The 26478-nt window shown below is 46.9% G+C and overlaps 1 protein-coding gene across 3 annotated transcripts in view; it reads right to left on the bottom strand.

Moving 5' to 3' along the window:
• Nucleotides 1-26478, bottom strand: part of SH2D4A (SH2 domain containing 4A) — a 64528-nt gene that overhangs the window by 35928 nt on the left and 2122 nt on the right. For all 3 annotated transcript variants that reach the window (XM_070598655.1, XM_070598657.1, XM_070598656.1), the window contains exons 2-4: nucleotides 23800-24185; nucleotides 13166-13325; nucleotides 11599-11749 (exon numbers count right to left, since the gene is read on the bottom strand). In XM_070598655.1, the coding sequence (XP_070454756.1) occupies nucleotides 11599-11749; nucleotides 13166-13325; nucleotides 23800-23980 (492 nt within the window). In that variant the 5' untranslated portion in view covers nucleotides 23981-24185. The remainder of the gene's footprint in view (nucleotides 1-11598; nucleotides 11750-13165; nucleotides 13326-23799; nucleotides 24186-26478) is intronic.

The following is a 26478-nucleotide window of genomic DNA, read 5'->3' as shown; positions in this document are numbered from 1 at the left end:
CAATTTTTATGGTGAAGATGAAAATGATGAATTAATGGGCTAAAATCAAGAGTTTCCTTTTGAAAACAAACTACTAGGTTAAGTATTTACTCATCCTGCTCTCATGCCTCTTAAATCCATGGTATTCCTTAACAGACTGACGGTCAGAACGATAACCTCCACGAGGGCAAAGAGCAGGCCAGCTTAATTCACTGATACCTGGAGCCTTGGCACACAGAACAGCGACTGGCACTAGTGGAGCCTCAGTAAATATGTGGTGAATGAATGAACACACTCGAAATTCGTCACTTTCTTACTTATTAAAAGATATCCAAGGCGCCAGCCTGGTGGCGCAGTGGTTAAATTCGCACATTTTGCTTCTCGGCGGCCCGGGGTTCACCGGTTCAGATCCTGGGTGCAGACATGGCACCAGTTGGCAAAAGCCATGCTATGGTAGGCGTCCCACATATAAAGCAGAGGAAGATGGGCACGGATGTTAGCTCAGGGCTAATCTTCCTCAAAAAAAAAAAAAGGTATCCAGTCTAGTTTAAATATTAATCAGGATACATGGGATTCAACTGAAAGTTGATGGCCTGTAACTCACTCATTTTGCTAACCAGGTCACTGAAATAATCAGATCATCCAATTCCCAAAAATTTTAAATAAAAAGGTAATTTCCCAATGATGACTATAATATTAAGGTTTTGAGTATATTGGGATTTAGCTTTTTCTTTCTAAAATAATGGGAGAGGCAGAATAATGGAACCATGCTTTGATAAAGTTATGAAGAATAATAATACAGAAAGATGGAGATATTTTCCTAAGGCCAACTAGGCTAATAAGACAAAAAACAGGACAATCAACTTTACTACCTGTGGAGTGACTTTACTGGAACACGAGTTAGGACAACAGAGACCCTAGGGAATCCTTTCCCCATTTCTCTAACACTGTTCCTGACAAAATCTATGCACAGAGACTACTGGATACCCTCACTTAACAGGACAGCAGACTCTCACAGGGGGTGTAATTTCACAGCACGCCTTGAAGCAGCACGTTGTCTTCCATGTCTGAGTTTACTGTGAGCGTACTAGAGCAGTGAGCTGTCACACTGGGTGAACATCTGTCCACGTGCACAGCACCGTCCCTCCACAAGCCCTCAGAGCAAGGTGCGAACAGCAGGACTGCGTAATAACCTCCTCAGAAACACAACATGCAGAACTGCAAGGGTTGTTAGCACAAAGAAGTTCAGATAGGAAGTGTTTCAAAGGCCACTCTGACACTCTCACCAGGGAGATACCTGACACATGAACCATGAAAAGAAAAAAGACAAGCAAGAGAAATAAAGCAATTGCTAAATATAAAGAATAAGTACAAAGCAAGAAGGGATCATTAAGAAAATACTCAGCCTTAAAAACATGATTGATTTGGGAAGTCTTGCCACAATGGAAAACACGAACCTAACTATAAATAATGACAGAAAATCATATTTATACCATACATAATACTTTACAAAAGACTTTTATGTATATTATTTCATTTGATTCTCACATCCAGCCCAGTGATAGGCAGCTACTGCAACCTTCTATTTTTAGATGAGGAAAGTGAGCCCCAGAGGTCGAGTGGCTGACCCTCAGCAGTGACAGGACCCCACCTCCTGACCTGGGTTCCACGTCTTTCTTCCCAGCACATGAATCTAGTGAGCTGGATAAGTGAATTATGGCAAATATCACTTGCAATCATGCAAACTAAAACTGTGTTACCAACTTCATAATGTACAGCTCTCAAGACTAGAAATGTTTTTCTCTTTTGTAATTTACTTTATAGCGAGCTTTTTCTATAACATTCTGTTTTTAAAAACACAACAGCTTAAATGGCTTTTAAGGCCCTAGAATTTTGTGATCCTATCTTATATAAAGGTTTAGTCTACAAACTACCGTGAAATTCTGCTACAGTTACATGGAAGCCATGAGGGTAATCCTGTAACACTCTCATTGTGGCTCTCCTCTTGAATTAGGCACAATTTATTTCTCGTCTCTTTTTACCTGTTTCCTTCAAGTATCCCAGAAGGGAATATACATCAAAGGAAACAATTACTGTTTGGAATTATTCCTCTTTTTTCTTCGTATGCAACTCAATCCTCAAAATTCTAGCCTGAGTTTCAGGAACACATTTTCCCCCTCTGTTTAGAGCTGGTCTCCTTGTTATAAGGTGACCCTGGCTCCCTTTCAGGGATTGGCAACATGGCTGTCTGCAGACAAGGGCCTGGCAACCCAAGATGGTCCCACCAGGCCCAGCCCAGGGCATCTATGCAGCTGGAGTGCAGGCTTCCCCACCTGCCCGCTCACCTCCCACAAGATCATGTACAGAGCTGTGCTCCAAAGCTGCCACCCAACCTTTACAGAAAGCCCAGGCCACATAAAAGCCCCTAATTTGGTTGCTCTGCAGGAGCACCTGGATGAACAAGGGTCCAGATAAACAATCCAGCATATTCTTTTCTATTCTTTCAAAGAAGTGGTCTGACCTTAGTATCCTGCTTCTGCATCTCTCCTTACAAAGGCAAACAGCCAAAATCTGGTTTTAGAGGACCGCTGGGTTCTGAGCAGACAGCAAGCTTACCTTTGGTTTGGCAGGGATACGAAGGAGACCCTAAGTGGGGTCTTTCACTGTGTCTGAAAATCATTTACAGGTTGCTCCTTGACTGCTGTCCATTAGTGGGGACACAATGCTATGAGTTAGAGTGATAGTGAAAAATACACCTGAAAACCACCTTGTTTCACTGTCAAGTGTACAGTCATAATGTACACTTTGCTGGCGTGTTTTTGTTATCAGTTGTTATACTGAAATGACAGGCTTAAAAGCAGGTATCAGAGCCTCGGGGCAGTGTGGGAAGTGTGTGTGTTGTGTGTGTGCACGTGTGCATGGTAGGGGTGGAGAGGCAAGAGGTCTCATCTCTGATTCCACTTGGTTAAAGAAGACATGACAGGGAAGAATCTGACTTTAATCTGCGAGTCTCAAGGTCTTTTTTTTTTGTTTTTTGGAATGTTTGAATCCAGATGTCTGTGTTCTAATTTTTAAAATCTCCTGTTTCGCAGTGTGATCCACTCTGAAGGCCATTTCTGTAAAAATAACGAGTAACTCTCCAGAGATGAAATATAAAAGTGAGTAGATATAGTTTTATTCGAGGTCCCCTTTGGAGGAAGGACAATCAGTCCACTGATTAAGGAGTTCCCAACTTACACAGTGCACACACACAGAGAAACACAAAGGGGCTTATGTTTGAATTACCATACCCTGCCATTCTCCCACCACACTCAGGACTGTTCTCTTCTCTCTCAGGTTCTCTTACAAGAGCTGGGGGAAAACTGACCACATTCAGAGGGCTGGCCATATCAGGGGTTCCTAAGGATCTCCACTCAGTCACGGGGGACTCATGGTTGTCACCCAGACTCCCCCAGAGAGGGTGAGTGTGCCCACACAGTGCATTGCTGTCATTTTCTCTGGCTCCTATGAACTCCCCATCAGACTTGTCCTTGCCTGGGAATGGCATCTGCTTCCCAACCTGCACGTCTCAGAACCTGGCTAGGTGACAGCTAAATCCTGATAGTCACCATCACCTCCAGCTCAGTGATAGGCACCCAGTAACACTGAGTGTTTGCTGTGATCCACCAAGAACCACACACTCTCACTACATATTAAGCAGAGCATCACTTCTGAGTTTCCCAAGAGCTACTGCCACTGCCAAAAATAAGGACAGGGCAGGTATTTTGTAGAGGACAACAGCTTTTTAGAATAAAAACCATACACTCAGCTCCCATCCAGGCATTATTTCAGCCTCCTCCTCAGATTGCACAAACCACTCAGCCTCGCTTTGCTTCCAACTCTTCATCTCAAGACTGAAATGGACCAAGGCTGGGGTCATGACAAGAAGAGCAGCTTACAGCTGAAGGACCTCAGGGAACAATTCTTGCTGCTTCCACCAGGTGATACTAGGCAAGCATCCTGATGTTTATAAGCTTTCTCAGCTTCCTTTGTAAAGAAACAATGTTGCTGGTTTAATCTCTATTTTATCAAGGGAATTGATTTACTATAGGATACTTCCCAAATCACAGAGCTGCCTCTGAGGACAGAGAGCTCCATTCCCAGACTAGAGTCTTCTATTGGTCTCAAGGTGTCTGGGACTTACTCGGGCAGCCAGACTTTTGGCTATCTACTTGGTAAAATGAAAATTTTAAATCAACACAAACATATTCTTTAGAAAAATCTTTTGTGAAGATTATCTTGAGTGTGTAGAAAGATGCTTTGAGACTGGACCCTAACTTTTCTAAACCCTGAAGCAGGGATCAAACAATTCTTCTCAAAACCCACAGGTTTGCTTCTTGTGGCTCTAAGGGTGAAGCAGAATTCTTTACCCTAAGAGTTGTGGCAAATCTTCCCTTGTTCTAGAAGAGATCTCCTGGAAGAAGCCATCTGCTAATGAAGACATAAAATAATCATTGTTATACTGGTATCAAAGTATCCAAATGCAAACCTACAGATTGGGCTGTTCAGTGTTCTGGTTCCATGTAGGAAGGGTACAGCACCCTACATTCTCTATGGGGGAGAAGATTAGCTATTTCCCAGGCAGGCCAAGTGATACAGTTTTGAGTCTGGGGGTAGACAGCTGTGGTGAAAAGCTCAGGATAGGACTGCTAGTTGAGTGAGGAAGACATAATTTGTACCTTATTTCCAGAAATGAGTTGGGTTCACCTTGGCCCTGTACTACTGGGCTTGGCCCTCACACACCTGCCTGACTGCTGCCTGAATACGGAAGGCCAGGTCTCACGGTGTGGCTTGTCCATTGAAGCTGCATGGCACCTCCTCAACAGTCGTAGGGCTACGAGACAATACTGCCCTCAGCGGGTGAAGGTGCAGGCACTGTTTAGGATCGGGAATGCTTAGAGCTGGAAGGAAGCTCGTGAGGAAGCATCTCAGCCAACAAACGCCACCTCCACAGCTAACTCCCACGAGGGAGGACGGCTGCCCGGAAGGCTGTGGACGAGGACGGAGGGCACGCGCCGGCTTAGCAGGAAGGAGTGTGTGATCCATCAGTGACGTCTGCCCCGTGTGCAGGCGTGGGAAGTGTCTGCACTTGTGCTCTGTGGCTACCAAGTATAAAAGTTTATACTTTTAAAAGTATAAACGACATTTTTATCACTGATTTATCCTTTCAAAGATAAGGAAAACGAAGTCCTACAGAGACAGAATCAGAATGAAAACCCAGTTCTTCTGACACATTTTACCATATTTTCCCTCACTATATTACCATAGCTCAAAAACCCACTACAGGTCCACAATCCCTTATTAACAATTCTGAAATCCAAAAAGCTCTGAAAATACATAACTCATTTTGAGGCGAAAAGCTGACTTGAGCTAACATGAGGCCATTTACAGCAACTGATTACAGAGTCCTGCCCCAAAGCTTGCTGGGAAACATTGTTTATTACATAGCATATGCACACATTTCTTTTATAAAATCTGAAAAGATCTGAAATCTAAAAAAGATGTGTCCTGGAGGTTTTGGATAAGGGGTGGCAGGCCTGTACAACTGAGCCCATTGCCCACAGAGGCGAGGGAAGCAAAGACCCCATGTGAACACAGCCTAACGCTGGAGCCGGTGAATACGCTACGTTGCACAACAAAGGACCCCTGAAGACGTTCACCACAATCCATGGACCTCGCCAGGGAGATGACCCTGTGGGCCCCATTTAACCACATGAGCCCTTAAAAGCAGAGAGCTTTCTCCAGTTGGAGTCTAAGATTTACGGAAGGTAAAGTCTCTAGAATCTTAGAATCTTGATAAATTCTAATCAGGAGACTCACCCGCCGTGGCTGGAGGGGCCACATGGAAGGCAGGAGAAGGAATGCAGTCAGTACCCAGAAGCTGACCACCCCAGGCTGACAGCCACCAAGGAAACAGGGCCCTCAGGTGCTCATGTGGCCAGCAATCCAAAAAAGCTAGGATGCATTTCTTTCCCAAAGTTTCCAGATAAGAACCCATCTCAGCCAACACCTTGATTTCTGCCTCGTGAGACACTCAGCAGAGGACCCAGCCAGGCCACGTGAGAATTCAGACCTCAGGAGCTAAGAGAGAACAAATGGGTATATTTTAAGCCATTACGTTGACAGTAATTTGCTGTGGCAGCAATAGAAAACAGACCCACGGGCCAAGGCTAACTCTTCTTCATAAGGCAGCCTCCCAGCACCTTCTCAAACGTACCTGCACTGAGTCCCGGCCAAAGCACCTTATGCCCGCCAGGATGCCCTCCTCCCTGTATCCCCACACACGACTCCTCCCTTCCTCACCACCTACACGTGGCTCACTGGGACTGCAGACTCCTCTTCCCCTGGCCTCATGCTCACCGCCATCCCTGCCATCCACAAATCAGCTCAGTGGCCATCCCGACCTGGAACTCGATTCTGTCCTGCCTTACTCATGCTTTCTAAGTGCATCTCTTCTTCCTTCTAACTCCTGGAAGATGCAGGCTTTGTCGTGTGCCTCCCTGTGGCTTCCTAATACCTATCACTACACGTACTGAGCCCTTGATAAATAGCTGCTCAGGGGAGGGCTGATTCAACCCAACCAGCCCAACTGTGCATGGCGCTCACTGTCACACAGAGGTAGCGAGACTTCAAGGGTTTCTAGTTAAAATAGCCCCTTGGATTTATCCTGGGACTTGTAGTTTTCCAAATATGTTATCTCATGTAATCTTTACAAAAAACCATGACATAAGGCAGGTATTTTTTTTTTAAAGATTGGCACCTGAGGTAACAACTGTTGCTAATCTTTTTTTTTTCCTGCTTTTTCTCCCCAAAGCCCCCCGGTACATAGTTGTGTATTTCTAGTCGTGGGTCCTTCTAGTTGTGGCACGTAGGATGCTGCCTCAGCATGGCCTGATGAGTGGTGCCATGTCTGCACCCAGGATCCGAACCAATGAAATCCTGGGCTGCCGAAGCGGAGCGCGAACTTAACCACTCAGCCACGGGGCCAGCCCCAAGGCAGGTATTTTTAATTCCCAGTTTTTATAGATGAGAAAACGGAAGCTCCAAAAAGTTCAAGATCTGCCCAGCTAGCCCACATGATAAACCCTGCCACACAGACTCCATGCCTCACGGTGCAGGCCAGAGGCCCCACTGCAAACCGAGAGAGCTGAGAGCAGCACAGAGCTGTGCTCGGGCAGCACCGCCCACACGCATCCCAGGTCACAGGTCCCCAGGAAGTTAGATTTAATCATGTCTCTTTCTCCACTAGTTCCTAACTCCCTCCTCTCTTTCTCCATGTTTTCTTCAAGAAAAAGTTCTTCTGTTTAATTTTAAAGCTAACAATGTCTGGGTCTAAAGCATTCCCACTTTAGGAGGAAAAAAGCAGAGGGTCTCATCTCCACAGTGTGACCACAGAGAGGCAGAGGTGCTCCGGCAGATGCGGAGTGGCTGCGCGCCGGCCAGAGGCAGCGGATGCGGTCCAGCCCCGGCTCCACTTCTTACTCAAGCTTCGCACCAATCGTTGCCCCTGTTCCTCCACTGGGAGAACAAGGGCCTGTGTCACATGTCCCACGTTTGTGCAGGTGAAGTGAAACAGCGAGTCTCAGTGTTTGATCAGCTGTACAGCGCTACATGTGCGTAAAACGTCCAATTCCTCACCCCAACCGCCAGCACCCCAACTGCCAGCACTGAGGCCAGCCTGCCCGTTTCACCAAAGAACAGCCCGGGCTCCTGGCTGTGCTCTCAGGAGGTACTGTCTTCTTCCCTTGAAACTGGCTTTGGCATTCTTTTAGCTCGATTTCATCTTATTCAAAATTTTAGTGGGTAAAGAGGAAGGATAATGAAGAAGTAACTGTGGAATCACCCAAAGTCCTACATCGGCCCAAAGGGTCCCTCTCTACGTGTGCCTCAATCCTTCCATAAGAAAATCAGAGCAGAGCCGAGAAAACCCTGGCTGATACAAACGTAGAACTCCAGTCTCCTCTTCCTCAGTGCAGATGGAAGGGTCACTATCGATGAGAAGCCCCGCCTCCTGCAAGTCACTGACCTTACACAGGAGCGTCCACAGTGCTCAGTGCACGTCCGTATTCACGGTGAATTAAGCTTTCACTGACTCTCCGCAGCCCTTCCGAGATTTTCAATCAGATGGTAAGGAGTGCTTTCAGAGTCAGGTCTGGGAACCTTACTAAAACACGGGCACATTTTCTGGTGATGGTCTGTCATGTGGAAATTTATTACAAATCTGACAAGACCATCTTACTTTAGCAAATCTACAGCTGATCTTCCTTGCCTGGTGTTTATAATCCGAGAAGATTGATTGCTCTTTGTATCCTTCCACGGTTATTCAGACAAGCATTAGGATCACTTATTTCAAGGAAAAGCACACAAAGATCTTTCTTTTTACAATACATTTTAGGCCTTGTGCAGACAAAGAAGTTTTAACATCATGACAATATCCTCCTAGATATTCAAGTTAAAATAGTTCTGGCAGAAACACGCCAGTCTTTACTGTGCACACCTGAACTGCATTTTGGACATATCTACTGCATGACTCCCAGAGCCCTGGCCTTGGTTTCTCACCAGAATTCTCATCTAAAGGAGCAGGGCGGGGGAACATGAACTCTGTTTTAAATACATCAAAGTTATGATGGGAGCAGGAATTAAAGTAGATATACAAAAACGAGGACTTTCTGTGATTTCGGGACAAATCACTTAATCTCTGTGAGCATTAGTTTCTTCAACTGTACAAAAGAAATACCTGCACTGCCTACTTCAGAGGAGGTTGTGAAATGAAATAATTATATGAGAAAAAGCTTTGTGAACTCGAAATCAAATTGTATGTACTTTATTATACCTACAAAATCAGCTCCCATCCACCCCCACCACGTCGAACAGTGTGGGAGATCCTTGCTGTCTCTGAAGTAGATTCATCTTCTCCTCTAAAACCATTCCTTTCCCAGATGTTCCTGTTTATGCTGACGACACCGCCATTCTCCCAGCCATCCAAGCTTGGAAACTTGGGTTGTACTGGAAACCTCACTCCCACCCTCCTTGATCCAAGAATGATGAGTTCCTTTCAAAATATAAATCTGATCAGTTCAACCCCTTGCTCAAAAACCATTGACAATTTCCAACTGTCCTTGAATAAAAGGTTCAAAACACATAAGTCGTCCCCAAGACCCTGTCCTGCCTGCCTTGTCCACCCCGCGCTCAGTCATCTCTCTCCTCCTTCCTGTTGGCACTGCAGCCACGCAGCCTACTTCAGGGCTCCAAAGCCCCTGTTCCCTCCAGCTCCACAGCCTTTGCCCACACTGTCCCTTTGCTGGAACCATTGCCTGTCGTCACCTCCAGCTCCACATCCTCTGCAAAGCCATCCTGCATTCCCTAGTACTGCTCCCATGCTGGTGTCAGCCTGCACAGATTCATGTCCCCGTCTGGGGAGCACTCTCCATCGTATGCAATGGGATGTCATGTGAAGTCTCTCCCTGCTCCCTCAGCAGTGAAGTTCACCACAGCCGTGATTCTGTTTCCACCCCAACATTGTAGTCTCAATGCCTAGCATATAATGGCTACTTTTTGATTTTGTTTTTGATAAGGAAGATTTGCCCTGAGCTAACATCCATTGCTTATCCTCCTCTTTTTTCTCACTTGAGGAAAATTAGCCCTGGGCTAACATCTGTGCTAATCCTCCTCTACTTGGCATGTAGGAGGCCTGCACAGCATGGCTGATGAGTGGAATAGGTCCGCACCCAGGATGCGAACCCACGAATCCAGGCCACCAAAAGGAGAGCACATGGAACTTCAACCACTCGGCCATGGGCCGGCCCCCATGATGACTACATTTTAAATGAATGGGTAAATCAATCAATTTTGGGATCTTCTCATCATTGTCTCTCTCTCTATATACATATATTTTTAAGACCCTGAAAGCATTTTCTCTGACACAGGGCAAGATGAAAAGCAGAAATGTAAAAACCTTCCCCCTATTTGCCCCATATTTCTCGCCCCTAAATGTCTCCTTATCCCCTGCTCCCATCTCTTTCCATATGACAGTCTGGCAAACATCTAAGGGATGGAAGAGTGCCACAACCCCTATAATATTTATGACACAGCAAAAGAATAACAACCGTGGTATCTATTTTGATTTCTATTTTAATCTTTTGTCCTACTTTTGAACATTTTTCCCTAGGAGAGTACTGTAATTGCAGCACAAAGATGAGCACACAGACTTCATGCTCTTGAAGGAGGTTTTTGTTGCCGTGGTTGTTCTTCATTTTAGGGGCATGAGAAGGAGGGCTGTTTGGACGGGGTTTGGTGTCAAGCATGCTGAGTGCCGAGCAGGCCCGGGAAAGCGTCGGGGACTCTTGGCGGCGTGAGGGGAGTGCACGGGGCTGATCCCAGGACGTAAGCCAAGCTCGAGAATCATGTGCCTCTCCATATTTGAGCCCCCTATTGACAGCCCTTCATAAGCTTCTTCACATCCCTCAGCCCAATCAGGCAATCGAGTACAATAGCCAAGGAGTGGCCTCGGGGTCCTCAGACCTCGCTCTGAATCCTGGTTCAGTCTTTTATCAACTCTAAGACCTTGGGTAGACTGAGCAACCATACCCGACCTCAGTTTCCCACCTGTAAAATGGATAAATACAAACAGCTCTTAGTTCCTAACGTTGTTGTGGGGATTCAACAAGGCCCTCCGCAGTGTGCTTTGCCACAGAATAACCCTCCACCCTGCGAGGTACTAGAGTGCTACCAGGCTCACGACGGAGGCGGGACAGGTAACTGTGTCCCCACTGCCAGCCTCCCAGAAGTCAAGAGCACAGACCAGTGTCGCAGAGCTGGGACCCGAACGGAAGTCAAACCACCGCAGACCCCCGTTCATTCTCAGCTTAACTAAACTCCTGGCAGTAGAAGGTGCTTCATAATACAGTTCTATTGTTCTTCCAAGCAGCAAACTACGTTTGAGCTTTTAAAACCACCTGAGACACAATTCACACCAGTTATGAGGATAAAATTCTGTTGTGTCGTGGAAGTAACTATCCCCACAATCACAGGCGGGATCTAACCAGCCAAGGAGGCTCAGAGGTTTAGGCTCAACAGAAAGGGGAAGGCTCAGCAGAACGCAGTCTAGATCACGCAGGCAGCAGTGTTAAGAAGGAGGTCAGCGAACCACAGCCCATGGGCCGAGCCTGGCCGCCGCCTGCCTTGGTCAGCGGAGTCTCATGGAATACAGGCAGGCCCACTCATCCGTGTATGACTGAGACAGAGGCCACACGGCCCACAAAACCTCGAGCATTTGCCACCTGGCCCTTCCCTATAGAAGACACATAACAGAAAAATAAACCCTGAAAATACCTTAAAATGCAAAATTTTACTCCTAGAGTTCTTTCTTCGCATTGTCAGTCCCATGAAAAAGGGGCGCTTTACCTTCTTTGTGAAGTAGCGGGTGAGCCAAATCCCCCAAATGAAATGAATAGCAGAGCCTTCAAAGGGCGAGGGATTTCTCCCAGAAAAGCCGACGCTCAGCGACACTCATCTCAGTGGCCTCAGTACCTTTATCCCCCCAGTTATGAACTCCGAATGTTCACAGACACGAAGACTCACCGAGATCTCCTCTTCTTGGCGGGGTGGTGCTGGCCCGGGGCCTGCCGCCTGCCCATGGACACTCTCAGTCTCCCCGTCATCTGGTGCTGGCAGGTCACAGTGCTGTGATTTTGTTTTCAAGCTATTGGTGAATTCTTTGGACTGAGTTTTTCTGAAGAGAAACAAATGTGGGATTATCAAAAACATTCTTTAACATGCACAGCTTTTCCAAAGCAGATGTCTACACTCACATTATGTGAAAAACAGTAACAGAGACCATTTACTGCATGCCTACAATATGCTGATCCCTTTGTTGGGTATTTTAAAGACATTACCTTAATCTTCCTAACAACCCTACGAGGAAGGCACCGTTATCCTTGCTTTGTTGTAAGAGGCTCAAAATAATTATATAATTTATCAAGGCCACATAGCGGTACAGCCAGGATTTGAACCCAGGTCTGCCCAACTCCTGGTTCAGAGGCTAAACTGCTAGAACACACTGCCTTCCTAAGATCAGCAGCAAACGATTCCTTTACCTCTGTGTGGCCACTCACAGCTTGAAAGTTACAGGAGTTGGTGGGCAGCATCACCAGCCCTCGGGACCGAATCAAGGTCCACGTGTCTGTTTCTGCTCCACCAGCTCAGGTAGGCTGTCAACACCCACGGGGCAGCAGGTTTTGTAGAGGCCACTCTGGGCACCCAGCAAAGGGATCCATCATCGGCCTCACAGCTACCACCCAAATCACCTTCCTGTATCTCCAGCTGATGATGTTGCCTCCTATTCCTAACCTCCTCACTGCTCACAGAGTAAGGCCCATACTCCCAAATCTGGCCTTTGAGGCTCTTTAGAGCATGGCCCGTTTCCTACCACTTGCCCACATACACCCCAAAGACTCAGAAGAACTCATTACCCACAGAACCATACACATTCAAGTCTAGGGGTCTTGATTATGCCCACTGCCTGCCATTTCCTTCCTGATCTTCTGTAGCCGGAAAACTCTACTTATCTTTCAAGGTTCAAATCAGATTTCACCTCTTCTGTGGATTAGAACTGTGGATTAGCTCTGTTTATAACTTAATTATAGCACAGATCACAGCCTGTACTGGCTGCAGTTAGTCGCGTGTCTGTCTGTTTCCCCTCCTGGACTGGAAGCTCCTTGTTCATCGTTGAATTCCCAGTGCCTGGCAGGGTATAAGCACCTACAGGGCCTGCCTATTCCACCACCCAGGTCTAAGCAATCTTCTCTGAAGGCCTGAGCATGAACAGCTGCTGCATTTCTCACTTATAGTCCCGAGGCTCAGCTGTGGCGGCCTGCACCGCCCTAGGGTGATTCTAGTGAAGCCCGTGACCACCGGGAACTGCATCCAGACGGAAACTGGAATGACAAGTGGTGAAGTGAAACAGCCAACCTGACAGCAGTGTGGGAATGAGGGGAATGGCCAAAAGTCTAAAGAAAGTTTCCAGAGAGATCTAAAGTTACTTTGTGACCCTCAGATCCCACCTGCCTCTCCCGCAGGATGCCGTGAGCAGGGGCCTCTCTGCATTGCTTTACAAGGCCAGCCTCTCGCTGGTTGGCGGATCTCCTACCTGAACTCCTCTGCTTCCTGCTCTGCTTTCCGCCAGGCCCGCTCAGCAATAATTTCATTACAGAGCATGTCGTAGGGTTTATCCAAATAGTGTTCACCCATCACCCAGACCCAGACTTCCTTATCAGCTCCCAGTTTCCAGTGAACAGATTTGCCATTCTCTGCGAACAAAAGAAAATTCGAATTGAGCAAATTTATTCAATCATGGGTTATCATCTTTACCATCATTAAAGTATTTAGGGTCTTTGGGGAAAAAACGTTAGATGTGGCAAAGCACTTCCAACCTGCTCAGGACCAGGCAGCATTCCCAGGGAGCAAGGGAAGTGGTGGGACAGGCAGTGGCTGCAATGACTTTTGTTTTAAAATATGATGAATGTGGCTTTTGCATGTGCCCATTTTATAAACGAACAAGTTGAGATGGGAAGAAAACATACATGTTTTGCATTATCCTTTAGTGTAACAGAGCTAACATCAGACACCAGAACCTCTTAAGTCTGAGAATCTCCCTGTAACCCAGAATTACACAGCTGCTTCAGGGTATGGTGTTTCCACTATCTTTATAGGCTTCACTGCTGGGTAAAAAGCACACATTTTAGAGTTAGACTGGTATGAATTCAAATCCCAACCCCACCTCTTACTAGCTATGTGATTTGGACAAATTATTTGATCTCTCTAAACCTCAATTTCCTCATCTGCAAAATGGGGACACTGATCTCTGCTGCTAGGACTGTTGGGAGCCGGTCCTCCCCAGTGCCTGCCACTCACAGGAGTTCCAGAGAGGCACCCTGCTATCGCCACTCACCTATTGTTTACTTCTGTGGCTGCTGAGAGCTTCACACCAGCATGTGAGAAGATAATACGACTGGTAGCGTGATGCTTGGTCAAGCTACTTAAACAACTCTTGTTTACAACAGGTCGCCAGGGTTGTATTACATTCTAGTTCCCTACTCCTGAGATGTGGCCACACGGGCCATGCTCCCTGAAACCTGGGGAAGGTGGTTGTACCCAGGAGAGGAAGGCCAACAGGTGCAGACTCTAAATCTAAACACCCCAGAGCAGACCTACCCAGGGCCATATGGTCCACAGTTGGTTCCAGTCAAGATCCCTGGGCCCTGAGGATCCCAAACTAGCCACTGGCGTCGAGTATGTGAAACAGGGTGCCTGACTGGAACACAGCTTGGCCATGCTTAGGGGTCAGAAATCCACACTGGGATTGCGTCTTGTCTTCTCACATTAAGGAGAGGAAGGTTTCTAATTAGAGCGTCTCCTGTCCAATGTCTTGTTGACCGACTTCACACTGTTGCCTTAGGGTACGTTAAAAAAGCTGGCTGCTCAAAGCCAGACGTTTATTTTGGCACCTTCCACTCTTCTCAGTGCAATGGAGACTTTCTGTGCTAGAACAAGGTTCTAAACAGAGGTATGGGGTAGGCGGAGAGAAGACAGTCATAGTCTCCGCTATAAAAGGGGTCAGAGGCATCATTCAGAAGGAAGCTGACCTCACACTGTTTTCACAAGTGCAGAAGCAGCAAAGGTGGCACCAGGTACAAGGGGAAGACCAACCCCAGCGTGCCCTAGTGGGGACGGCCCTGGCCAGCTCCGGCTTTGTGTGAGGAGATGCCAAATGGTTCATTAATGTTGGAAAGTCATCATATCTCACCAAATTCTCTTTATTACACCCTCTCAAGGCAACTACCAATACTTTTTACTATGTCCCTCTCCCAACCTTCACCTAAGTAACTTGCTACCAATATTCTGACAGCTGGAGGGAGACGCCCTGGAAGGAGTGGCAGAGTGCCAGGCAAGGCGCAGACGAACACCCAGAGGGGCCAGCACTCTGTTCAGTACAGCGTGACAGAACGCTTCCCCCAACAAACTGTCTCCAGAGAGCGCGGCAGGCGGCAGGCTGGCAGCAGTAACCCCGGGGAAGAGGGCGCTGCTCTGGGTGGAGGAGGAGGAACCCCAGAATTGTCTGGGAACAGAGCGGGGTGCTTAGAAACTAAACATAGAGAAGAGAGACAAAGGAGAGGACCAGAACCTAGAAATTGTAAAAGGAAGGGGTGGTGAGAGTATAGTAAAAGAAAGGAAATAGTGACTTTGGGGCAAAAAGAATGAGAATGAGATACAAAATGACAGATTTAGCCAGATACCAAAAAAAGAGCTCCTGACAGGGCGAGCGGCATCGCGGATGATCTCTGTTCCAACTGCGCCCGAGGCCAGGAGACGGGAGGGGCTTCTAGAGGCTGCACGCAGCTAACTCCCTCCACCTGGAGGGGAGTCATTCTAGCAAAATGAGCCTTAGCTCTGAGGCCCTCAGCTTCAGACCACGATGGGGGAAGACTATCGAGGCCTCTGTTTAGTTCATTCCACAAAATCTGACTGAGTTTTTAACTCTGAGCGCGGTGCAGAGCTAGAAGCTCTCCAGGGGCGCAGGGATAAACCGGATGTGGCCATTCTCCTCAAGTCACTTAGTCTGTGAGAGAAGAGCAAGGCATTAGGTTCCTCATGCAGGGAATTTTACTGCATACCTACTATGTGCCAGACACTGAGGGAGAAGCGTGTAAGCACTCATGAACAGACAGACCACCCCTGCCCCCAGGGAACTTACATTCCAGCTGCACGAGGCAGTTGGTGAACAGCTAACTATCAAAGTAATACCACTTGGGGGTTGTATTAAAGGACGCGCTGGGAACGCTTAAGAAGAGGAACTAACCAGTTTGGAGGGCCGGGGGACACACATTATAACCACAATACATGTTAAGTCCAGTGAGGATTCAGAGGATGAAAAATTGCTTTGGAAGGACAGAGACGAAATAAGAGGAGAAGTTCTTTGCACTGAGTTTTAAGAGGATGGATATGGAATTTAGCCAGACAGCGGGGGTGGGTTCAGTGCTAGACACAAAGAACAGCATGATCAAAAATCAGAGAACGGAATCAGTGGGGGGCTATGAGGAATGAGGGCCTCAGCCAGAGCTGAGAAAGGCTTTTGAGTCCTCTGGCCGTGGGCTGAGGATCATGCAGCGGGGCAGAGAGCCGCATGGCACAGCCCCAGCACCCTGGCTAAAGGCAAATGTAGGCGCTGTATGCACTGCATTCAGCCAGACAGGTGCATTAAAATCCCAGTTTTCTACCAACCTTTTATGTGACCTTGGACACGTCACTTTCTTTCTCTGAGCCTGAGTTCCCTGTGATGAAACAGAGGTAAGGAGTCTGACCTCACAGGCCTGTTATGTGATAAGTGCTCAAAAAGCATCAGTTCCATGTTCTTGATCAAGTGACCAAGCAGGAGTCCGTGACTGTCTCTGCAGGTGGCGCCAGGATCAGAGAAGCACAGGACGCGCTGTGGCATGCAGCACGTAGGGTGGCCCAGGGTCAAATGATGTGGGTATTACCGAGTGTTTGGGGAGCAACTGGGGGAGATGAAGGGTGAAAAGCCCAGGAGTGAGGTAAGGGGAGCCTAAATGAGAGCGAGGACAGCTTACACGGGACGGGAAGGTTCAGGCCCCGAATCAGGACAGGACGCAAAGCTGATGGCAGCACTGAGAGACTTACTAACTGGAAGGACAGTGGGGTGATAAGCAGAAACAGTGACAGGAAGAAAATACATTCGAAAAGTAAGATAATTGAGCCATTGTGGAAATGTAGAATTTTATTAGAAATCCACATGGAAAGTTTCAGTAGATATCTGATCTATGGAACTGGAGTTCAGAAGTGAGGTTGAGATCGACAAAGTGAATCTGGCAATTACTCTATAGACGAAGCATTCAGCATAGACGAATGCACAAAGAGGATGAAGCCTAGCAGAGAACTTTGGAGAAGCATCTGCTTCATTCAGGATGCAGAAGAAAAGGGAGGGAAAAGAGAGTCCCAATTCAAAAGGGAAAAAAAAAGAGAATTCTGACTCCTAAATAACTAAATGTAGGAGCCTGGGGAGAACGCACTGCTACACAGCCAAGAGAGGGAAAGGGGGACAACAGTGCTTTCCTGCTGAGATGAGGGGAGGGGGACGGACGATAAAGACGGAGAAGGATCTGATGCATCTCTGACCTCAGAGAGAGTAATTTTAGGGAGACAGGTGGGGAACAGGCTACAAAATCGGAACAGAAAGGATGGAAGGACCCGTGGAGGCTGGAAGGATAGGCTCTGAGAAGTTCATTAGTGAAGAGGAAAAAGAGCGTCAGCCACTACTCAGCAGACACTGACTGAGCTGCTGCTGCATTCCGGGCACCGCGCACAGGCCTGCGTGACGGAGGGCAGCTCAGAAGCCGAGCTAGCTGAGAGATTGCTTTCAATAAGGGAAACACGGACAGGTTTTAAACTCAGGTTGCTGGAAGGGGAGAGAGTAAGGCTGCCAGGGACTAGGCCAAGAGAATGACAGATAGCAGGACATGCAGAGAAACGGTAAAGAAAGTGCTGCCAGGGAGAAGAGAAAAGCTCCAGCCTGGTAAGAGATGAAAACTGACATACATAGAACCACATTTCCGTCCCAGTGTACATCCTTAGGGTAAAGGTGAAAACTCGAGGGTCCCTAAGGGGGCAGGCACTGTATCTTGTTGTAATTTAAGGCTAGGCAGTCATTCTGGATTTTCTGTCTACTTCACCTTGAAATTATATACTCTCTTTAATCAGAGGACAGTGAGAGAGGGACCTTTTTATAGCATTTCCATTTAATTGTAAGTTTCTTCCCTAGTCCTTGAATCATGTTTATATCTCAGAGTGCTCATCATGTTTGCTATCTTAGGGACTCTTGAGAACTTCCAAAACCACCTTTTCTAGAACAGGGGGTCAGTCCTGCTCGGTACACCACAGAGAACCACTGCACAGAGACTCATATTCACACCTCATTCCCCTGAGAAGACCTCTACCTGGGCAGTCCTGTAAAACACCACATAAAAATGGGGTGACATGCGTCCTTAGCAAGGAAATGGCCAGGCGTATTCCAGTCTTATGTGGAGCCTGATGCTCTCACATCATCACTGTGTCTGATTTCTCCCCGTGTGGTGGGCCCAGCAGGGTGCAGGAGGGAGGGACTGGAGGCGTCAGTGTGGATCATTTCCTCAGGAGCAGGTCAGTGCACCTCCCAGGATCTCCTGGGCTAAGCCTGCGTGTCAGGGAGTCAGTACCTGGTCTCCACCCCAACTACATCCAACTCAGAAGGACAATCATAGAAACAGGTGAGGGCGAGAGAAGAGGAGAGAAGAATCATATACTCTACCCCACAAAGAGAAGACCACGGACTGAGTCAGTAGAAGCCAGGAAAGCATCAACACCAGCAGCCTCCTAACAAATTTACATATTAAATACAGTAGGGGAATCATCAGGGCTGATGGACAGACGCAAGGCACCCACCAATACAGGTTGTTAAAATATTGAAATATTTCCCTAAACTCTCAATGTCCCAAGTATCGCTCCCTACTCTAGCCTCTCCTCTAGGATACCCGCTCCCTGATCCAGAAACCCAAAGATGAAGGCCTGGCCAGCGGGGCCTCCAGGACTTGGGTGCCATGGCCATGTCCCTTCTGATTGACACCACGGCCATGTCTGCCATTAAATATTTAGAGTATCACCCAAGGCTATTTCTACCCCTATTTCACGACGATGGGAAGATTGAGGCACAGCGAGGGTAACTTGCCCCAAGATCACAGAGCTAGTGAAACCAGAACCAGAATTCAAAACCAGCCTGCATGGCTGCAAATTCTGTGTCTAGGGCAGCCTCACGATGCATTGTCCAAACTGAAACACTTTCGAGAGTGCAAAGGGAACCCACCCAGAGGGATGTCAGGACAACGAATGCAAATAGGGCTCGGCTGGGTGAGCTGGGTGTGGAGTGGCCATCATGTTCCTTCTGAGCTGCAGAACAGGACCAGCCAGGAGAAGGCAGCGCCCAGCCCCACGTGTGTTTTAATAAAGACCAGAGCCCAGTCCTAGCAGGACTTCCTGAAAGTCCTTAGGACTACTGCTTTCCCCACTGTTTACCAGATCTGTCAACCTAGGTGATAATCCTGTAGTTACTAACACTGAAGTCCATCTTTTAAAACTTGAATAAATCTTCACACTTACTTTAGAGAAAAAAGAACAGAAAGGATATTGGAGAACCTGCATGGTGGGTGCTACAATCTGGGGAAGCAGGTGGTGTCTAGAGAACTGGAGTCAGGAGACGGGCCCAGCTGAATCCATGGGCTCAGGAAGGTGACAGGGAAGAGGATCTCAGTTATTACTCAATGCGGTGACTCACCACGTAAGAAACCAAGCCCAGTTAACCATCAAGCTCTGAGTTAGGAGGACAGACACGATGGCAGGAGATGGGGCCAGGACCAGTGGTTCAGAACAGGCTGAGTTCAAATCCTGACGCCACCAGCGACCCACCCAAATCCTTTCCTCTCAGTTTCCTTATTCGTAAGAATAAAGGGACAACGTTTACCTCACCAGATTCTTGTGAGGATTAAATGAAATAACATAAATACAATGCTTATGCCTGGCACATACTAACAGACCAGGACCTTGGTGGAGGGGAAGCTCCATGCAATGGAGCAGAGGAAGTAACATCTACAGGGTCGAGTGACTAGGTATGTGGTGAGGTCAGGGAGTAACCAGGGTGGCATCCAGGTCTCTGGCTTTGGTGACTAGGGAGAAAGCAGTGCCCCTGGTCATGATAGAGAATGAGAGGGAGGATCCGGCCTGGGGGTGGTGGGAATAATTGGGGGATGCTGATGAACTCGGCTTGTAGGCCTTATGGGTCTTCTGAGAGGACATGACACTGAGACCGAAGCTCAGGTGAGAGATGTAGCTTGGCAGTATGGGTCTCAGAGTCACTGGTATCCAGGTGGTGTTCAACCATCTAAGGTGGAAGGGGTGCCCCAGGGAGATGACACAGACTTTAACCTTAGCCTAGGACCTATGAACCCAAGTCTGAACACTGTGAAACTAGACACAAAACCTTGTCTGTGTGCATTTTCCTAGGTCCAAGCCTGCAGTAAATTTTCAAAGGAGTCTATGAGCCCCTTAACTCCACCTCAAGGTTACAAACCACCAGTGCAGAGTGAGGCACACTCTGGGGGACACGGATATTTAGAGCTCAGGCAGACACGAAAAAGAAACAGTCATGGAGAAAGCAAGAGACCATGGCCCCAAGAAAGAGAGAGACTCAGAAGGAATTCAGCAGAGTCAGACCTGGCTGAGGAACTGACTGAGATAGAACTGAATCCAGCAATGGAGGTCACCACAGTGGGTCAAGAGTGAAGGCAGGGGCGAAGCAGACACTGCGGGTGGCACAAACCAATGGCTTTATCATCATTTCATGAAAAAGGGAAGGCTTTGCATAAGGGAACTTGCCCACTTAGCAACAATGAGAACCCAGCAATGAAGCTTCACGAGTCCAAGTCTGTGACAAGGGCACACACGGAGCTCCTCCCACACCACCCAGAGCGACCAAATCCCAGCCCGTGGCATTAGGTTTCCCTCAAATTGACAGGGCCTGGATGGAACAAGTGCTGGGCAACCCTCTACTAAGTGAGGCCTCCTCTGCTTGTGTTACGGGGAAAAATCCTAGAGAATAAAGGCTCCACAGCAAGGCCCCGGTGCAAGCGTAGGTTTTAGACACGTGCCAGGCACCTGCAGGCAACAGCAACTGTTATTACACTCCACGAAAGCCCGGTGGGTATCACACTTACAAACAGCACCAGCTGTGGGAGAGCCAGGCTCAGGGTCTAGTGCAGCCTAGCTGTTGCCCTGGGCAAGTCACTTAATGCCCCTTGGCCTCACTCTCCTCATCTGTAAAATGTGAACAATAATTCAACTTCAGGCTTGGCTGTGACTATTTATGAGAGAATATATTTAAGCACTGAACTCGGTCTGATCACCGTGAGCTCAATACACGCTGGCTGGAGCAGCTTTTACAGTCTAGAGCGGCGCTGTCCAAACGTGAGCTCTACCTGTAATTCTACGTTTTCCAGGGGCCCGGCTAAAAAATCAAAAGCAGCAGATGAAATTAATTTTAATACATTTTATTTTACCCACGTTATCCAAATTATGACGTTAATATATAATGAATATAAATTTATGAACGTGGCATTTTACATGATTTTCTTCCTACCAAGTCCTTGAAATCCGGCAGTTTACACTTCCAGCATACCTCAGTGTAGACGAGCCTCAGTCCATGTGCTCAGCAGCCGCACGTGCTGGTGGTACCACATGGACGACGTAGCTCTAGACCTCTGGTGACAGGTACCCCAGCAGGCAGAGGAGGTCCCTAATTCTCTCCCTCCCTGAGAGTCACATTTCCCCACTACATTTTCAAGTGATTTTCTGATCCATAAGTGAGTTGAATCAGTACTTCTGACTGTTTTTCGGCCCCTCCTACTTTCGCCTTAGATCACTAAAAGGGGCACAGGCTCCGGGGACACACGTGAGCAAACGCTTTCATGATGCTCTGAAAACTCACCATAGCAGACTCAGAGAGAAAAAAGTCACCAGACGACAATGAAAGAGCCGCTCAGAGATGAGCTAGAATGGCGTCAAGGAATGGGGGCTGAGAAGGGATGTATTTAATGAGCCAAGAAAGGACAATCTCCACAGCCACAGCCTGGCTAAGAACTGCCAAGAAAAAGCAGCACTTGAGTAAGCCTGGGACAGGCCGGGTGCGGTGGGGGAGGGCTGGGGACAGGGACTGGAAGGGAGACAGGCGGGAGAGCGGGAGGCAGGGCACAGGCCTGAAAGGAGAAGGACACAGTGAGGTCTCAACACACAACAGCCAAGAGCTTAGTAGGTCTGCAGTCCAGACACACCTGTAGGGAGCACCAGCCATGATAACGCTGCCTTGTACTATCTGTGGCTTTATCATCAAAGATAGAACTGGATGAAAGATAGATAGGTGCTGTCTTTCTAGGGGAAATAGGACAAGAATCTGAAACCTTTTCCTTGTCTGCAGTTAGGAGAGGAACCAGGTTAGTGCAAAATCTATTTTTCCAAGTGTTGAATTTAAGGGAGTAATAAACTCCTGACATGAAATACTGATAAAACTTTCACTGTGTATATTAACATACTTTTTTCATGATCATTGAATTCATAAAGTAATACAGGTTTTCTGAGAACTAAAGTCAAAACTCAGCAAAGGAAGAATTTAAGCAAAGAAATTGAAATTATTTTCTTAAGTCATCACAAGGAGAGCGAGCATAAGAAGCCAAAAGTCTTACCCAGAGTCTGGGCCATTGACTCTCGGGGCAAGAACCCCTCAGCTCTCAGCAGTCCCCAAAGTCACCTACCATATCAATAAGTTATGTCACAATGAACATGGGACCAAAGAGGCCCAGTTCTATCTTATAAACTCCGACTAAAGATTGCAAGGAGATCCACAAACCAGTTCAGAACGATAAAAGGGTTACGCTTCAGTTTGGACACGCTACTTGTCGAAGGGAAAATTCTATATCAGATAGTGTAGAATACTGTGAAATCCAACGGATCTGGGCACCTACTGGCAATGTGACCTTGCAAATATTACTTAACTTCTCTGATTCCAAGTTTTTTTCACCTGTAAAAGAGGACAATTAATACTGACTTTGCAGAAGTTTTATGAAGATGAGACATGATATATGTAAAAGTGCTTTGCACAGAGTCTGAAAAAACAGGTATTTAATAAATAGCTGCTATTGATAATAATAATAATAATAAATGAGATACTTATATTTATTTACGTATCACTACAAAGGCTTAATTGAAAAATGTTTTACTAAAAGGCAGCATAAGGTAAAGATCACTAAACTGACTTCCCTCTTGAGACTGTGTATATACCAGCCTGTGAGTGAGATTCATTTTCTCAATCTTTGAAACTATGAATAGTTCTAACAAATTTTGTTTTTCCTGGCTTAATGAACAACAAGGAGAAATTGGTCTTGAATGCCTCTGTAAGTGACTTTGAAAAGTGTGTTTTATTATTATTTTTTTAAACAACTCAGGTATTCATCTATGACAGATGCGGGGGGTGGTTAATCTGTGCTTTTCTATGTCTGTGTGTGCATATGCTTTAAATCTTGATGTGCAAAGAATTCCTCTCCCACGGTCTCGCAAGGCCCTCTCAAGCTCCCGGGGATTCCTCCAATCAGGAAGAAGTACATCTGAAAAATTAACTCACACTGAAAAATTAGTATTATGACTTTTTTCCTTACAGCAGTATTTGCATTTTAAGAGGGAGTTTCTCTAAAATAGATAACCCAAAGAAAAATCTCTTAAAGTCTAAGAAATGCAAATACAATTGTTATAAAGATGCTGACACAGGACTTTGTATGCTGGCAGCAGAATACGAGCCATCTGTCACAATAAGGGGCATAGAAACCTGCCTTAATACCCCTGAAATCGAACTTCACAGGTGACTTCTCACTTCAGCTTAAGGTTAGTCTAGTTTCAAGGAAGGGCTCTGCTCACAGCTACACCACTCCACGGTAACCGCTGTGCCTGCAGACTTGAAGTGGATGAACCACCCTAGTGCAATCTCAATAACACTTAAGGTCCAGCTACCAAATTGGAACTCGCACCTGGCTTGCTTTTGGCCTGCGTGAAGCTGGCTGGTGTGAAGCTGGCTAACGTTAAAACAAGCCGGGAGCCATTCCACTGACACCTTCCCAGCAGAGACGCAGCTAAGCTTACCTTTCTTCGGTCTGGATTTCACTGGCAAGGACTCCTTGTTTTCCATTGCTGCTTCTCTTTCTTTCCACCGGCGGATCTGTTCCTCCCGCATCTTGAAGAACAGGATCTGTTTCTGTTCTTCGCTGAGCTCTGCCAGCAGATCAGGATCTATGTACATCTCCGACAGGATCTGTTTCAGCATCTTCGCAGGGCTGGAGTCTTTTACACCTGTGGCAGAAGTTCTTGAAAATGGCTTCCAGTTGTGCCGCCAGCCGGGCCGGCACCTGGACACACCCACAGACCTTCCCCGAAACTCTCAGCAATCCCGAGTGACAGCCACAGAAATTCAGCAAACTGGCTCTTGGTTCCTGGCACCAAACATCCAGTTCAAAATGCCATTCGTGAACCTGCAAAGAGCAAGAGCCAAAGAGCAGGCAGTATTACAACGTGCAGAGGCCGGGCAAGGACAGGTTTATGCACAAAGCTGGGAGGAAATACGGTATCGCTTTTCACATCGGGAAAAGAGAAGAAAAGCCAAGGCACGCTTTGTAAGAGTTTGTGTAACCTTTACCCCGTAATTTCCAAAGATACTTTATCAAAAAAAATAAAACCAGCCCTAACTTTTTACAGCTCAATCTCAGGGACACAAAAAAAAATTAACAGAGGTTTGGCCTTCTCCCAACCAAGCAACATATTATTACCTTGGGCCTAACAAACCACCAAGTGTATGGCCAAGAAAAGAATTAAAGAAAAAAAAAGCCACAGGAAGAAATTAAAAGACTCTCTCCAGACAATGTATTTTAAAAGAAAATACCATTTTTGAGATTTCACAGAGTTACTCACCCCAAACCAAACCAAACCAGAGCCATGCTCAAAGAAAAAAATCAAAGAAATAAAAACTGGACCACAATGCAATTTTCCCATTTCCCCTTAAAAGTAGCACTAAAGAAACACAATTATGTACTTTCATCTTCACAAAATGACAATGCAATTTCCAAACAACCTACCGGAACCATGAAAACACTGCAGGCGCAAGAGAGAACATTGGTGTACGTTCTGGAAGGTCACCAGGTGTTAGGTGTACCTCTTCTAGATAACCTAATTTAATAAAATCTAAATTTACAGACCAGATAAACTGGAGGAATGAAGAGGTTCCTAGGTTCATTACAAAGGCTCTTGCTTTCTAACAGAGTTTATTAGAGGGCTCCTGTAAAAAGAAACCATGGACCCGCGCCTGCACAAGTGGTCTCACAGCGGTTCTGCTGGAAGAGGGCGGGGGCAATTCCACTGAGGTTTCTACTTTACACATTTCTATTTGGTTGGGTTTTTTTTTTTTAAATAGAAAACCCTCATACTTTTGTAATCAGAAGAAAATTATGTATACATTTCCATTCTGGAAGAAAAGACTTTTAATTTGCTTTAATATAACAGGGTACACAAAAGCTTACCCACTGGGACTTTTCAGAATCACATATGTTCTAAGAAACGGATGAATAATTTGGTGCTTCCAATGCCTCAATAATCTCACCACCTAGCCATGCCCTCTCAACTATCTTTTTGCTCCATACTTAGTTCAAATGCTCTTAACCTGCAGGCTCGCAGCCATAGCACGGCTCGTCCTGGTTCCTTCACCTTCTCCTCCACACGCCGGTTTATGATGCGCCCCCCCAACCCCGGGAGCAACCTCTCTTTGTCTTCCTCGAAAAGCGGCGTCCTGACTCACACCAGTCTTTTGAGACAAGCACGCTCAACAGCTGGGGCGCCCGGAGTGGTCTGCAGGTCCACGAACCACTCGTGTAGGAGGGGCCCTACCGAGGCTGCTTCTACTCTTGCTAACTGCATCCTGTAATCCGCAGCATTCAACTACCGGAGCGCAAACGGAACACAGCATTAAGAGAAAATAAAAAAACAGTTAAAAGCAGTGTCTGACTCTAACTCAGTCAGGCACACCCATCCCAGGCTCCCCTTCGAGCTTTGTATTTTGCTTTGAGGGGACCCTCAAAGGCTCTAACAGCCACAGAACTGATGTCTTGTAACACTTTCTTGACCTTTGGGTTCTAACAGCTTTTCCAGGGCTGGGGCCAACTAAATCCACACTAAACAAAGGTTTCTGGAGGCTGAGCTCCTGTCTTTCGACGACAGGAACACAAGAAGAATTTGGTTCCTCAGCACACTTGACTCGGGCGCTCTGAGATGAAGTGGGAAGAAACCAAAGTGAATGGCTCCTTGACATTCCAGTAAATGTCTTACGTTGGCATATTCCATGACTCCAGCGGGTGACTTTCACAGAAATAAAGCATGGTAGGAAATCAGCAGCCCAGCGAAGCTTGAGGCTTCTGCTCTGCTCTCCATTTTGAATGGAGGTGAAGGCTAGCAACAGCAATGCTGTGGCTAGAGCCTGAAAACCAAAATCTTGAGAGTGCCAAATTCTCACTCCTCCCCTCTCCCCCCAGAGTGCTCCTTGTAGAAGAGTGACACTGGCTGTGCTGGCCGCCACCTGAAGCACTTGACGTGCATTCACTCATTTAACCCTCACAATAATCCGCCGAGTTCAGTCCTTCATTACCCCCATTTCACAGAGGAGGAAGATGGGCAGTCGGGCTCTACGTCAGCTCTACTGTGCTCCATCAGGACAGTAGAGTTTCTTTGTGAACCCGGAATCAGAATACCATCAGGATGTGCCACCACATGGGAAAGTTT

This window comes from Equus przewalskii, chromosome 28, assembly GCF_037783145.1.
Source record: "Equus przewalskii isolate Varuska chromosome 28, EquPr2, whole genome shotgun sequence".
Classification (NCBI taxonomy): domain Eukaryota; kingdom Metazoa; phylum Chordata; class Mammalia; order Perissodactyla; family Equidae; genus Equus; species Equus przewalskii.
Note: the sequence above shows the minus strand (reverse complement) of the source record. Positions and strands in the feature narration are given on the sequence as shown.